At 42.2% G+C, this 15,411-nt stretch overlaps 1 protein-coding gene across 1 annotated transcript in view; it reads right to left on the reverse strand.

Annotated features, from left to right (window-relative positions):
* Positions 1-7,382: 7,382 nt before the first annotated feature.
* The window catches only part of has3 (hyaluronan synthase 3), a 50,076-nt gene continuing 42,047 nt past the window's right edge, over positions 7,383-15,411 (reverse strand). The window contains exons 5-6 of the mRNA XM_084334283.1: positions 12,434-12,535; positions 7,383-12,296 (exon numbers count right to left, since the gene is read on the reverse strand). Of these exons, the coding sequence (XP_084190409.1) occupies positions 11,367-12,296; positions 12,434-12,535 (1,032 nt within the window). The 3' untranslated portion in view covers positions 7,383-11,366. The remainder of the gene's footprint in view (positions 12,297-12,433; positions 12,536-15,411) is intronic.

Consider the following 15,411-nt stretch of genomic DNA (forward strand, 5'->3'; position numbering starts at 1 on the left):
ATGGCCAGAGACAGGCCCAGTTGGGGCCACAACCCGTGCCGGGACAACAACTAACCCCAATAGGACCACCCACGAGGTGGCAACCACGAGGAAAAGGTGTAGGCAAAGGCAGGAATCCGATTGGCTACCGTGTGCGGCAGGTGCACTGTTGGACGTGTGGGACCCTCGGACACATTGCTCGGAACTGTGCAGAGCAGGACCATATATCCCCAACAGGGCGTGTTTGTGCAGGGACAGGTGGCGGGCCCTTCCCAACCACGGGCCCCTCTCAAGGAACTGTGACTGGACCAAATAGGTACGTGGCTTTCTCCTCCGAACAGGCTCCAGGGAACCATGGCGATGATGGCACACCACCAGGACGTGTTCTGGGCCCAATGACCCCAGGGTCATCCGGTCACAGGCAACTGACCCACCGGGTCCCACAACCCGGGGGAGACCGCCAGTGTTGTTGGGGCTGTGGAGTGAAGGGTCATTTTCAAAGGTCATGTCTGCAGAGGCCACCGGCAGAATAAAAATATATGCAACTGACTAGGGTAGAGGTGGGATATATTGAATGATAAAACATGCTCCTGATTAGATTATGAATGAAAGTTACTAAAAAAAAATGAGCTAGAAAGCTCACAAGTTTGGTTTATTTTTTCATTTATTGATTTGGCAGCGTTTTCTTTGTGTTTTGTTTTCTGTTTTCTTTCTTTCTGTGTTTTTTCTTAGGATACCTGGCAAGCTGGGAGTGATCTCGACACATCAGGACGGGGTAGTATGTGTCTGTAAAATGGACTGGGAACAAAGTGAAGGAACATGAGCTAGTTATGGATTTTTGTTCTCCGCCCATTGAATACCCAGTTTTAGGGGCTGGGGGTGTGTCGCGGTGGATAATAGTGTTGGGGAGCATGATTCTCTGTACATTAATGAAGCTCAATAGATTTGGTCGCTATTGGCCAAATTAGTATTGTGTAGGGTGCGAACATGTGCAATTGATAATTGGCTTGTGATGTATAAGATGTGTGTTTAAGGCGGACTGTGAATTGTTGCCATACACACAGGTTACTGGGAGAATGGATGTCAGTGCTGTCCGGTCCGGGATGCAGCTGTCCGAAACCAGAGGAAGACGGTAACGATGTTTTCATGTGTATTTCACATCGAGAGGTGGAGAGTATACTGTTTTGACAGCATAATATAATGAGAGCCATGTGAATTTTTCAGAATTTTGAAATTTAATGATCTAGAAGCCATGAAATATATAGATAAATGATTTGGAAAAGAAAGTTGTCAAAAGCTCAGACCAGTAAAGAGAGTCTGAGGGATGGAAATTATGGATTCTCAATCAATTGTTGTGGTAGAAGTGATCCCCACTGTGCCCCGGAGCGATATATTCACTACAGGATACGGAGGGGAGATTGGGGGATCCACAGTCATCAGAGAGTGGTACAAACAAGACCGAGGACTCCATCGGTACCGTTGATCCAGGACACTGGCTAGTGTCTACCCAGCGGTTCCATGGGGAACCACAACACTGCGGAGAACCAGGAGACGCCTGTCTTGGCCAACGCAGTGACCGAGTCTTGAGGCTTCAGAGGGAAACGACAGACAACCAACGAGGAGACAGGCAGCTAGGCCTCAGCAACAACTCCGGCTGTCAACAGAAGCAAGGCCTCAACTATTGACCAGGGGGTCAAAAAGCGAAGGGGGGGAGCTGCTATCGCCCCTATCGACGACCAGGCGGAGGGGAGGAGACACAAACCTCTTCCACTGATCCGAGGGTCAACCAGCGAAGGGGTCGGGCAGCCAGCAACGACCTCCCCATCGCTGTGAAGAATAGAAGATACTACAGCAGGGGGCTCTACCCCCTAAGAGAGGATCTCCACGAGTCAAGATGTGCTTGACAGAAGATGGGGTGTAATAAGAAAGGCAATTTGCTTTCTGAGTTGCACCCAGCAGTCGTGATATTGCACCAGCTCTGAGCAATAAAGAGGAGGCAGGGTCAAATCTAGAAAACATGACCCCCCTCCTCAAATGCTCTATTGATCTTGGTACGAGAACAAGTATTAAAGACTGCACATGATCACAAAAACTGAAATGGCTAATTTGAATTTTAGGATCTAAGTGTGACAAATCAGATATATATTTTATCCTAATATGATTTAAAATGTCTTAAGTGTTATCTAGATAGTAGTGTGTAGAGATTGATATCTATGTTTGACATATTAAGGATAGGTAAACTATCCGAGTGGGGATCTGTAGTAAATTCCCAAACATAGACTCAGGATTTTCAATATGTGGAAATATTTAGGCCTCAAAACAATAAGAAATATGAATGTGTGTGTGGTTACATAGAAGTGATTGCCATTGTAGGCCACACAGGTCGATTTACACATGAACTGAGTGGTCAAAAGATTCTATCTATGACCGCAACCCAAGGAACATCTGCTATGGCCGGGGACAATGGGCTCTGTAAAGATCAAACAGAGACCAAAAGGTCATATAGACATGTTATCTCGCTGAAGTTTCCTGACACACACACAGTGATCAAAGACGGCCTGGGGACACAGACAGACACACACACATACTAACACACACACATTTTCGAATACACATCCACACACACACACTCACACACACAGAGACACACACACACACACTCACACACACACATTCACACACACACACACCCACACACACTCACACACACATACACACACACACACCCACACACACACACACTCACACTCACACACACATACACATACACACACACACACACTCACACACACACACACCCACACACACTCACACACACATACACACACACACACCCACACACACACACACTCACACTCACACACACATACACACACACACACACACACACACACACACATTCACACACACACACACATTCACACACACACACACACACACACACACACACACACAGAACATCTCCAAACAAGCTAACTATTTGTCTGGTATATTGTTAAAATAGTAATTTGAATAAGTAAGTTAAAATATAATTAGTGTTTGGTCATACTAAAATGTCTACAATTAGTTAATGTGTCTGTGCTATTTTCAATTAATGTTCAATATGATTAAATTGATTGTTACACATTCTGCAATCTGTTAAGCTTGTTATATGGTATTGAAATGTATTCTATTAAGCTAACAGAATGATTTAGATATATGTTCTGAAAGTCAAACAGACTTAGTAATAAAGAAATATATCTGTGTTTAGGTAATCAATATAAACTTTGATTCATCAAAGTACTAACAAGTCAAGTAATGTGTTTAAGTAAAAGATATAAGGAAATGAAAATGATGCAATGTTTAAACTTTGATTAAGGTAGAGGGTTAAAGACAGCCTCTTTTTGCAGTAACTGTGAAAAGGGTTGGCCTATAAGCCAAACCCCTATTTTCAAATGCCAGCTTAAGCAGTCCTGTGATTGGAGGAACGAATGTGATGATGTCATCAACTCGGAGACACGGCCTGGACTATAATAATGGGTGTGTGATGGTGGGAGAGGAACAAAAAAAGAAACAACCGAAGAACACTCTGGAACCAACCAACACCACCAAGGACAAGACCTCTCTCACCATCTCACCCACCATCAACACCAAGGAAGCAGGCAGAACGAGAACAAAGGACTTTTGGAGGGAAAACAGACTGCTTTGTTTTGTCAGCCAGGACAACACAAAGACCAGCAACAATTTATCTTTATATTGAAATATTAGTCTGGTTGTTATCATCTTACGGCATAGTGTTTTGTGATCAACAACCATAGCATCTTCTTATCGTAATTTGTATACACTCTTTCTCTCTTATTAAACAACTGTTAAACTATCCTTCCTCCTTATTCACCTATCTGCCTTTCGGCCTGCTCAGTCAGTTTGAAGAGAAGTGATTCCCAGCTTTAAAGTATTGAGACACAACGCCGAGAGTACTAACCAACAGGTTCTGAAGCAGAGCAGAACCAAAACAGCCTGGGAATCCACTTCAGTTCCTACATCCTGAACGATAGATAATCGATGTTGAATGGGCCATAGTAATGTCAATTTAGCAATACAATTTAAAAAGTTATAGCCCTGCAAAGAAGGTAAACATATCCATAGGCTTAGACTGGTGGCAGGGAATGTGTTAAAATATATCGCGATAATTATCGTTATCGTTTTATCGCCCAGCCCTAGATTACAACGCTGTTATTGTAATGCTTTTTGGTAACAAAAGGTGTGTGTGGTGAGGGAACTAAACCCTGTGTTGTGCACCTACAGTACCAAACCCAGTGTCCTGTACTACCCCCACAAGTGTGTTGTTACCCCATTTGCCCCACTGTCCCTACTGCCCTGTTTTTGTTTTGTTGTCAGTTAGCATTTTTGTTGTTGTGTGTTTGTTTCCCTCTTGTTTTGAAATCCTTCCTTGAACTTGGCAAGTCAGCCTTTACATATAAGGTCCCACAAATTCAGTCTGAACTTGGTAAGTCAGCCTTTACACTTAACCTCTTCCACCCGACGGGACTGGTACCGGTCCCGAAATGACATCTGGTCATAAATCAATATTTTTAAGACTGTTGTATAAAGGTAGCGATTTTTATTTCAAACGTATTCAAGTATAAACATCATAAACATGTCACAACAACATGTAGAATGTATATTATCATCAATACGTTAGTTTAGCAATAGGTTAAAAGTGTTATTAGATAGATTTTACTTTTCGATTTGGTCAAGTCTATTTAGCGAGGGCGACCATTTTGGATATTTTGAACCATGAATTGTAGTCTTTTTGTGGCCATTTTGTAGCAGACTTCCACAGGTCTGGTTCTGCGTTCGAATTATGGAAAAATACACTGCCTGTAAGGTTCTATGGGGTTCAAGGTTCAGAGTTCTGTATGAATTATTTCAATAACTGTTATTATTTGGGATAATAAGCCACAAAAGGTAAAGTTTTTGACAAATATTGAAAGGCAGTTCGTTTTTCTTCCCTATTGTTAACATGTAGGAACAATTAGATCTGAAATTAGTTTCAAAACGGTTGCACTGTGGGGAAAATAAAAATGTACAGTAGATTACAGTAGATTTCATTATCTGTTCTTATGCACGCCTGGTGATACTAAATCCAAATTGAACTCGGGCATTTGAAAGATAATATATGTATATATATATATATTAGGGATGTCCGATATTATCGGCCTACCGATATTATCGGCCAATATTGGCATTAAAATGTGATATCGGAAAATATCGGTATCGGTTTTCAAAAAAAGATATATATATTTTTTTTACATTTCTATAACCTTTATTTACCCAGGCAAGCAAGTAAGAACAAATTCTGCTTTTATTTATTGTCAAAAGTATGCATAATGCTATGTTAATTCCACAACAAGACATATGTAATGTTAATTACCTGAGATTATTCAGTTTTTTGGGGGGGGGAAACCCTGCATATATCAGTATCAGTTGATATCGGTATCGGAAATTAAGAGTTGGACAATATCGGTATATCGGTATCGGTAAAAAAGCCAATATCGAGCATCCCTAATATATATATATAAATGTGCGAATTGGCTATAATAATGTCATTTATAAGCCTCCTATTCTATATTCTATAATAATATTTCAAATTGCATTGGTCCTGATGGGAGAATTCAGTACTGTATCTACAGAACCTTCTGTTTAATCATCTTCCCTTTATTAATTTCCTTAGATTCTTTGTACACATGATCTCAAGAAGGTACTAAACGAGATCAGTGGCAGTTTTTAATGTTCGGTCATTATTAGCATGGTGTTATTCACTGTCAAAGATGCAAAGAAAAATCATAATTCATATTCTCCTTTGTTTCATCACAATTTAAGCAAGCCTAGTAATAGACACAATATTTCTGACACTGTGAATACATTCCCTGAGGTCCATAGATGTCCCTAGATACCAAGAATATGCAAATGGACCGTGTAGAAGTGGAGTATATATTTAGGCGGATTTTCAGAAAATATTCCATGAGTTCAGTCTGAACTTGGTAAGTCAGCCTTTTGTTTTGATGCACCAGCTTCCTGGAATGATCTTCAACTCACACTAAAAATCTATTCCCCACTATCATATGGACAATTTAAAAACATAATCACAAACCTCCCTATCTCAGTGTCTTAACTAATTTTAATTTGACCTCTTTGTTTTTTTTCACCTGTGCTTTTGTCTTTTATCCCTTTCATATGTATTCTGAATATTCTGTTTGAATTTGTAATCTTGATGGCATTGCGAATGAGGGTAAAACCTCAATGCCATTTCAAGAATAAATAAAGGTTTCAATCAATCAACTTGTATTTTATTCTTGTGTTTGTCTGTCTAAGATTTGCGTTCCTCCCTTGTCTGCAGAGTGCCGTGTATGGGATCTCTAGTAAGAACTATTACATGGGATTGTCTCCCGGAGCACACCACTGTGAAGGAAGGGTGCGCTGCATTTACAACACAAGACAAAATGATAGCATCATGGCATGCGGCACAATAATTGTTTTATCTTGATGATCTTGTTTTCAAGCCAAAATCGTAATGAAATTGAAACTCGATTAACCACCCAGCCCTGCTATACACTAGCCGTACCCATGGTTTCAGTGAGGAATGCTATTGATGCTAACATGGGACACTGAAAGTCAAATATAGACGCATTTCCTTGTAACGTGACACGTGTCTTGTGTAGAAGAAAATATTAAATAAAATGTTAAATGTCAAAAGTATTCCTTCAAGGCATATTTATGTTTGTATCCATGAAATACATTAAGACACAAGAAATTAAGGCTCATCGATTGAACACTTGCACTGAAGAACCATATAATATAAGTCCATTTAGATTTTTGGACAGCCCATGTATTTGCAGTTGTGAAGAAACTACCCAACGTCTACTGTCTTTAACTATGAATGAACACAACACTAACTTATCATCTTTAGATAATAATGTTTGAAAACATTGTTCCTCTGAAAACTTAAAATAGACTTATATGGTTCTTCGTACTCAATTAATGAATAGGCCTATGTGTTTGTGGTATATACGGTATGTATTACTGTACTGTATGTATCTTCCCAGTTTTCAAATGGGCACGGGTCTGTTGAAGAGGGAAATGCTGCTTGGGGGCCGTTATGGGCCATGTAATACATGCTTGGTGTGTAATTCCATAGTATTATAATTAGGCTATTTATATGCATTTTAGACTGTCTTTTGGCAACAGGCTCTGATTTTCGACATCGGCTGTTCATCCTTATCCTTGGGGCACAATCACTGTGTGTTTTTTCATTAATGTGACTTTTGTGTACTCGTTCCAAGCTGTATTTGAAAATAGATTTATTCTCAATGAGACAAACATGAATGAATTAAGTAAAAATAAACATGCAGGACATTGCGGACATGGAAAAATTTAACTATGAAGAAAAGCCCAAAGAAACTCATTCAGGAATATGCAATAGTTCTCTGTTGGGTATGAATGGGAGAATTGTGTCCAGATACAGCAGGCATTCCTAATGAATGAATTAGGAAAACTCTCATGTATAGTGATGAGCCATAAAACCTCCAATACTCGCCTGGCGATTATTTGTTAAAAAATGATGGTTTTCCTGGGTACTTTAAGTTTTACAGTAGGATGGAAATCTCCCGCCAGGTTGGGAACATGACCTCTACATGACCTCTCGCACTGTTGGTCGGCCGCTGGAGACGCTGAGCAAAGCCTGTAAACATATTTAGTCTCTTATGTGTCTTGTTTGCACTTTTCAAGTTTCAACTTACACAACCCACCTTGAAATAATATAATGAACATAACTTAAATAGCACAAAGGTGGAATTTTCCACGGCTTAAAGCAACAACAAAGAAAAGTCACATATTGAATCGATGCACTAGACATTGCAACTCTGCTGACGCTGCATACACCTGCAAAAAAATTACACCAAATGTGTTTCTGAAACTTGTCATTTGAAATCTGAAGTGAGTAGAATGTGAAAATGAATATGCTGAAATTATGTTAAGTTTGAATGAATAAAAAGGAAAAGAACATCAGAGAGCTACTCTTTGGTCGTGGATCTTCACATTGTAAACGATGGAACGAAGGAACCAGACGTGCTTGTTTAACTGTAGAAGGACACAACGTGTCCTAAATTAGAGAATATATCCATATAATGAAACTTTAGTGTGTTATACAAACAGGATTTTGGCACCTTGACACAATCGATAAAAGTGCTCATACAAAATAATCTGCTGGATTGTTCGATGAAACCATGACCCCGATTTCTCGTGGGCTACAGATGGTCATTACTGGGTCAAATGAGCATTTGAAAATTATTCTTTAGTGTTTGTTTGTTTCGGTCTGCTTGTGGTCCCAGGTGGGCGGGGTTACAGATGGGGCACCAGGACAATTTGGATTGGGTCAGCTCTGTTGTCAGTCACAAATGTATACTAGTAATGAATCATTATTTCAAACCCCACCTATCTGGTATCACTAGGGAACAATCATTCCTTGAAAAAATACTTACAAATGTCTTAACTCATTCTGTGCCAATCACGGAAAAAGTCAGGTTAACTCGCCAACCGTTCAGCGCCAATCACGAGAAAAGTCAGGTTTTAATCGTTATTTTTTTTGATTAGCTATATCCATACATTTTTCATCCATCCAGCCTGATGTTATCATTGGGAATGGGTCTGAGCTCGCAAAAGGGCAAATACCGCCGCTTACGCCTTCCAGCCGGTATTGCACTCTATTAGAAATGGTGTAGTTTCTTTTCAGGGCCGATCTGAGCCATGCGGGCAGGGTTTAAATACTCCGGCAGGACTAGCCTTTACAACGTTACATCTGCTATGCTGCCCCCCCCCCCCCTTCATATGCAATGCCGGGCAATGAGGGACGGACCTCCACGAGCAGTATTTGGAATGGCGATCAGATAATTGGATTATTTCTTTTGCATTACATCAGAGACCAGGTAAGGACTCTATATATAAAATCTTGCGTTGATCTGATATTTCTTTCTACCGCGATCGCGGTGTGTGTGTGTGTGGCTGTACCGTTGAGTGCAGGAGGTGGCGGGGCGAGTGCCCCGCTACGAGGGCCATTTCATGTATGCATGAGGAAGGATAATAATGATAATCTAGCATTGATTTCAGGAAGATTCGATAATCAGGCAAAAAATTACAACGTGTTTACTGTTTAGTGTATTCCACTAAAGGGCTATTATCGCGTCTTTTCCTGGGATTACTAAGAATCACCAAAACTATACTCATATTCAAAACGGTATAAAACGGAAATGTACGTACGGATGAAAAAACAATCTGTTTTGTACATGTTGACTGGAAGCAACTCACTGACAATCGACGGGTGTATTAGACCCATAGCTATAATATAAGATATATTTTAAGCACTCGCAAATCTCGCAGTCCACCCCCCATTGATTAAAGCGATGGCGTACTAGCGCCCTCTGGCGCATTAAGCGATGGCGCAGAATGAGTTAATATATGCACACACCCCTTAATAAAAAATCAAGGGGAATTTAAAACATTAAACATACCTTAATCAGTAATGTCAGGCTAAATCAATTACCTTAATTTAAATCAAGGGGTTGTAATGTGTTTTAAGGGTAAAATGCAGGACTTTCCCCCCCCTTTTAGATTGACTTATTCCATGCACAATTCTACCTAATTTCTTTCTTAATTTACCATAATTCTTATGGAAATAATAGTTATTTTAAGGGGTTGTTATGGTGTAAAATTAAGGGACTCTGTTCCCTAGTGTATTCCAAGCAGATAAAAAAAAACTTTCAAGGAATCATTCAGAAATACAGAGGATTGAGCCAGGATTGCTGATGATCAAACTACAAGGACCTTAAGAGTTCCTCCCCTGACGCTGCTCAACAGCACCACATATGCGGATAACTGAATGTTACATTATGCACAAATGTTAGATTGTCTGTATTGATAATAAACCATAACTGCATTACAAAAATACAACTGTAGCAGGTGATTGTGGCCGGTGAGAGCAGTCTTAGATCACATTTCTGATCTGTTGTGAGACTATGGTCTCAACCCTGAAAACGTCTGTTCATTTTGACATTGGATTCCAACCACATGAAGTGCTACAGTGGAAAGTTTCACATTTTCTTCAAGGCTGGTTTATCGGAACCCTCCCTGTTGCAAGTCTCTGTCACTGTGGCATTGACACATACATACTGGCTCATACTGGCACATTCTGTTAGGAACACTGTCAGATAGATGAACATGTCTCCATTTCTCTCTCATTCAGTTGACGCGGCAAAGAGCAGCTTTTGGAGACTTGGATAGAAATATGACAGTAAAGCACAGTTGTTTAATCTCATCTAATCTAATCTCATTTCACCACATTTAATCTAATCTCATCTAATCTAAATCTCATTTGATCTAATCTAATCTTGCCACATCTCATCTCCTCTCATCTCATCTCACATCTAATCTAATCTCAGCCCATCTCCTCACATCTCATCTCATTTAATCTAATCATCTCATATAATCTCATCTCACATTTCATCTCATTTCATCTAATCTCCTCACATCTCATCGCATCTCATCTCCTCACATTTCATCTCATTGTATCACATCTCGTCTCCTCAAACAGCGGAGACTGAGTACAGAGAACTAACCATGCAATACTGCAGCCTATACATCTGTCCCCACCATGTCCTTCCCCTTTCCGCAGCCTGCCCTGATGTGTCATGATTTGACATGTGCACCATTACAACAGTGCTGTGCTTTTTTGTCACGTTTTCTACTGTTGACTTGTGCCCATGTACTGTCCCATTACATATTGTCCTTCTGAGCACAATTCCAGCAACTATGATTGGCGTATGAGCAGCATGAACAACTCTGCTCGGTTCAGTTTGGTTTGCCTCTGCAGTGTGGAGCACCATTTAGTGTGTGATCGATGTAGGTAGGAGAGGTCCACCATAGAATTTGAATTGATAGAACGGGTGAGCACTCAAAGTAATGTGCCAGGATGGTCGGGTGGAAGACTAGCTTCCATATAGCAAGCAGCTAAAGTACCATGACAGGCCATGGAATGCCATTTCTATCCAATTCAAGTTCTTTGCCTGTGTGACCTCCAAAGGTTGACTCAGACAACTGTTCCATCTTACGGATGACTGTGCCTCCCCTCTGACATCAGATTCACACTTATTTCTAGCACCTGGCAGAGACAGGTAGAAGTCTTCCCGGCTAAAGGAGCTCACCTACACAACAGAGGAGCTTAGGAGCAGAGCTGGCTTAGAGCTCGTACTGTGCCCGTGACTGTAGCTGCCAGTTCAGGACCAATAGGATCCTACTACAGTCACACAGCACTAAAGCCCTGTGTGAATGCCATAGCGGTGTGTCTGCTAGCAGCGCTATGCCTCTGCGTACGGCAGGTGGTACTGCTCCTCCCTCTTGTTGCAGCGCTTGGCTACGATGGCCAGGTACAGCACCAGCAGGACGACCCAGTAGCAGGCGTAGAGAATAGCCCCCACGATCAGCAGCGCTTTCTCCGTCTCGCTGAACGGTTCCTGTGTCTCGCAGTAGATGGTATAGGCCACTCCCCCTAGCAACACCAGTGACCACACAGTGACGGGCACGGCGCCGATGAAGTTAACCACGATCTTTCTCCGGCCCGACGTGCCCCAGCCGGCCTTGTTGATGGTGAAAAGGGCAAACATCTTGGCAGGGAGCAGGCTGGACATGTAGAGGAGAGAGTAGAGGGACATGAAGATCATGACCAGACTGCCTCTCAGGAAGCAGGCATAGGTGGCCTTCACCATGCCTACCAGCTGCACTGTCAGCAGGAACAACAGAATGTTCCAGAGTCTTCCCCGGTAGAACAGATGGATCACTGTGGCGACCAGGAAGAACGGGAAGAAGCCGGTGACCACGGACTCGTAGGTCATCCAGAGGCTGTGCTTGTGGAACCACAGGGCATTGTAGAGCCACTCACGGAAGTAGGACTTGCTCCAACGTGTCTGCTGGTTGAGCCAGCGCAGGTAGTGTGTGGGCGTCTCCGTCTGGCACTGCGAACGCGCTGTGAACTTGGTCTTGTAGCCGAAGCTCAGAACACGGTTGGTGAGGTGCCGGTCGTCGCCGAAACTGCACTTGGAGCCCAGGAAGGTCTGGTGGTACCAAGGCTCCAAGAAGCGCTGCAGGAGGGAGTTCCGGTACATTCCCAGAGGGCCGCTGATACACTGGACACAGCCGAAGTATGACTGGCACGCCCGCTCCACATTGAAGGCCATCCAGTACCTCACACTGCTCAGGAAGGAGATCCACGAGTCATACTTATTAAGGATCTGGAGAGAAAGAGAACGAGCAAAGGACCAAACAAGATAAGACAAATAATAATTATCATTCATCCACACAATCATGTTTAGATATAAAGCCAACTGTAATGTACCACAACAGTGTTGTGAATGAAGGAGTGTCTTGCCTGTACATCCCCTCCGACCCCTCCCACCATTGAGTCTTCCTCCAGGATCTTCAGCATCTCTATGGTGCATGCTGGGTCCAGGACCGTGTCTGAATCACACACCTAAAACAACACAAAGACAAAGTACTGCTTGTGAGTCATGAGGTTCACACCCCAGTTCAGAGAAACCTTATCAGTCTGTTTTGAAGTGTTATGGACAGTTAATATATAAGTCAATCCAGATCACTTGCCCCCAACTTGCCATCTTAAGATAACACTCCCAACTTGCCATCTTAACACTAGCACAGCCATGGAGAAAATGCCACTAATTCCCGCCAGGAACGGGTCAGATGACCCGACAGCTTACTGTATATGAGAAAATTAAACAGTGTAAACTATATAATTACCTCTGAATATAAAAATATGAGGTTTACTACAATGAAATGTAGGTTTGAGTGACATAAAAAAATTAAAGAAATAAAATAATAATAAAAGAATATATATATTATAATTGTTTAATATTTTTTTTTGGATGGAAGAGCCACACATTGACGGGCAAAGAGCCACATGCGGCTCGCGAGCCATGGGTTGGCCACCCCTGCGCTAGATGCTCGCAAAGTGCTGTGACTTTTGTCTGGAATAACATTCTAATAAAAATTTTCCTGAAGTCATTTTGAAATTTCAGAAACCGTGCCAGATAAAATGGGTAGTTTAAGGAAAAGTCATTGAGTGACAGAGCTGGAGCTCGACCGAGTGACGAGGATACCATTTATTGAAAATGCCTAAGGGTCATGTGACCCCTTGTCAGCTGTGCTAGTGTTAAGGCGAGACAGCCTAGGTGAATAGGCAATTTTGAGATTTTGAGATTCTTTTATAGTTTGCTTCCTTAACATGTCTTATTTCAAACTAGTGGCAATAAAATATCGAAAACACACAATTAGTTGTTTATTTTACTTGTCTGATTGTGTCCATAACTCACAATTACAATACAGAACTTTGAGGGCGTTTTCCCCAAAATTTGTTTTTATGCGTATTTCTTATTACTGTAGATGTCATATCCATTTCCCTAGCACCTACACACACCACACTTTCCACCTATCTATACCCTACTTCTTTTTACAGAGGGGTTTGTTGATATATCATTCATAGCCTTATAGTAAATGTATACCAAAAAACCTGGCAATTAAATTTTTTAAGACTGTAGGTCAGTATTTCCTGATTTATGGGATGATAAAAAGACAAATCCCTTCTATAAAAAGTGAATTGTGTTATGTGTCAACATAATGATTATTTTTTTGGAATCTGACATCTTCCAATGTTGCTGATTCTGTTCCTGGCGATATATGCAAATGAGCGCATATTTAATTAGTTAACGCCTATTGTGCATATATATATATATACATACAATCTCAGAAAACTTGCAATAAATTTTTCTTAGTTGTTATGTATATAACAAATTGGGAAAGTTTCATAGTGATATCTATACAAATAATTGTTTTGCCTATTCACAGAGGCTGTCTCGCCTTAACCCTTTCACCGCCGCGCTACCAAAACAGTTAACCCTTTCACCGCGACAATACACAGAAGGTTAACCCTTGCACTGCCACATGACAGCCTGACCATCGGTTGTGTGATAGTAAAGGGTTAACCTTCTGTCGTGTGGCAGTGAAAGGGTTAAGAAAAACACAATTGTGTTTGAAAACATTGTTCCTCCGAAAACCTAAAACAAATTTACAGTATATATACAGTATATATCTGAATTATTCAGTTATATTTCGTATATAGCTTACGCTTTGCTCTATTGGAACTATCCCTTTAATCATATACTATCATGAAAACTTTCACCACGCATACGCACCCATCTGCCTGACCACTCCCACATCCGCTCCTATATAAGCGGGGTCATGGCCATACCATCAGTTCCTTCCCTACTTTCACCACCAAAGTCCGTGTAAAGCACCGCTTTAAGTTTAGTGATAAAGTAGTTAGTTAGTTATAGGAGCTGTGTTGGCATTGTCTTTTGTTTCTCCCTCTCTCACTAATTTACGGGAGAAAGAAAGGATAATGTCGTCACCACCGGAGAGTCTAGAGGATGATGATCCATTCTGACCTCCACCGGCGCTTCACATTTGGGGCACGCGTCGCTGAGCAGTTCCCCCGCCGGCGTTGTGCTCCGCCTGTGCAGCTGGATACTATGCCACGAGAGGCGGTCGGCTGTGGGAGAGCTGACGGTCTCTCTAGGGTGGGTGGTGTTTTGTGACGTGAGCCTCAGGTGTGTCAGAGAGAGTTGTGCGGGGGCAGCTGCACAGCTTGCGTCCCCGCTCAACAGACGGCTCCGAGCAAGAATCCCTTCGTTACCTCTCCATAGCGGTATGGAGGGGATTCTTGTTTGATGCCCCACGTTAACACAGTGCTCCTCCTCAGAGAGTACAAGCTTTGTTTTCCTGGGGCCCCGATTTCGAGTCTAGGGTTCGAGTCCCGGGTCTCTGAAGAGGGATGCCCTCTGCCACCGCGCTGGACGATGCCCCGCCTTCAAGACGAGTGAAGCTCCCGGCGCGGAGGATGCGAGCTTGGTGTTTCGTTAGTGGAATATCCCCGAGCTCAAGACGGCAGCAGCCCGAATAAAACGGAGCTTTACTGCCGATGCCACTGTATCTCTGGTAACACCGTTCTGTGAGAGGGACGGGTGTTGTCTGCCCCCTTTTTTCTTAAGAGTGGGCTGAAGAAGAGACAGTTGGCTGTCTGAAGTGGTCAGGCCTGCATGGCTATTCCTCACATTACACAGCTTCAGTAGTAGCCGTTAGCTAAACAGTGGGCCTGTGAGTGCTAACCGTTAGCTTGCTGCTGCGTTAGCCGGTAGCTATCGGTAGGCCGGTAAGAGCCGTTGGTCAGTGCCGACGGTGGGCCTATGAAGGCTAGAAACGTTAGCTTGGTGCTAACCGTCAGCCTGGAGTTAGCTGTTAGCTTGTGCTAAACCGTTGGCGTTAGCCGTGGGGAAG

Source organism: Notolepis coatsorum, assembly GCF_963971535.1.
Source record: "Notolepis coatsorum genome assembly, chromosome: 18".
NCBI lineage: Eukaryota > Metazoa > Chordata > Actinopteri > Aulopiformes > Paralepididae > Notolepis > Notolepis coatsorum.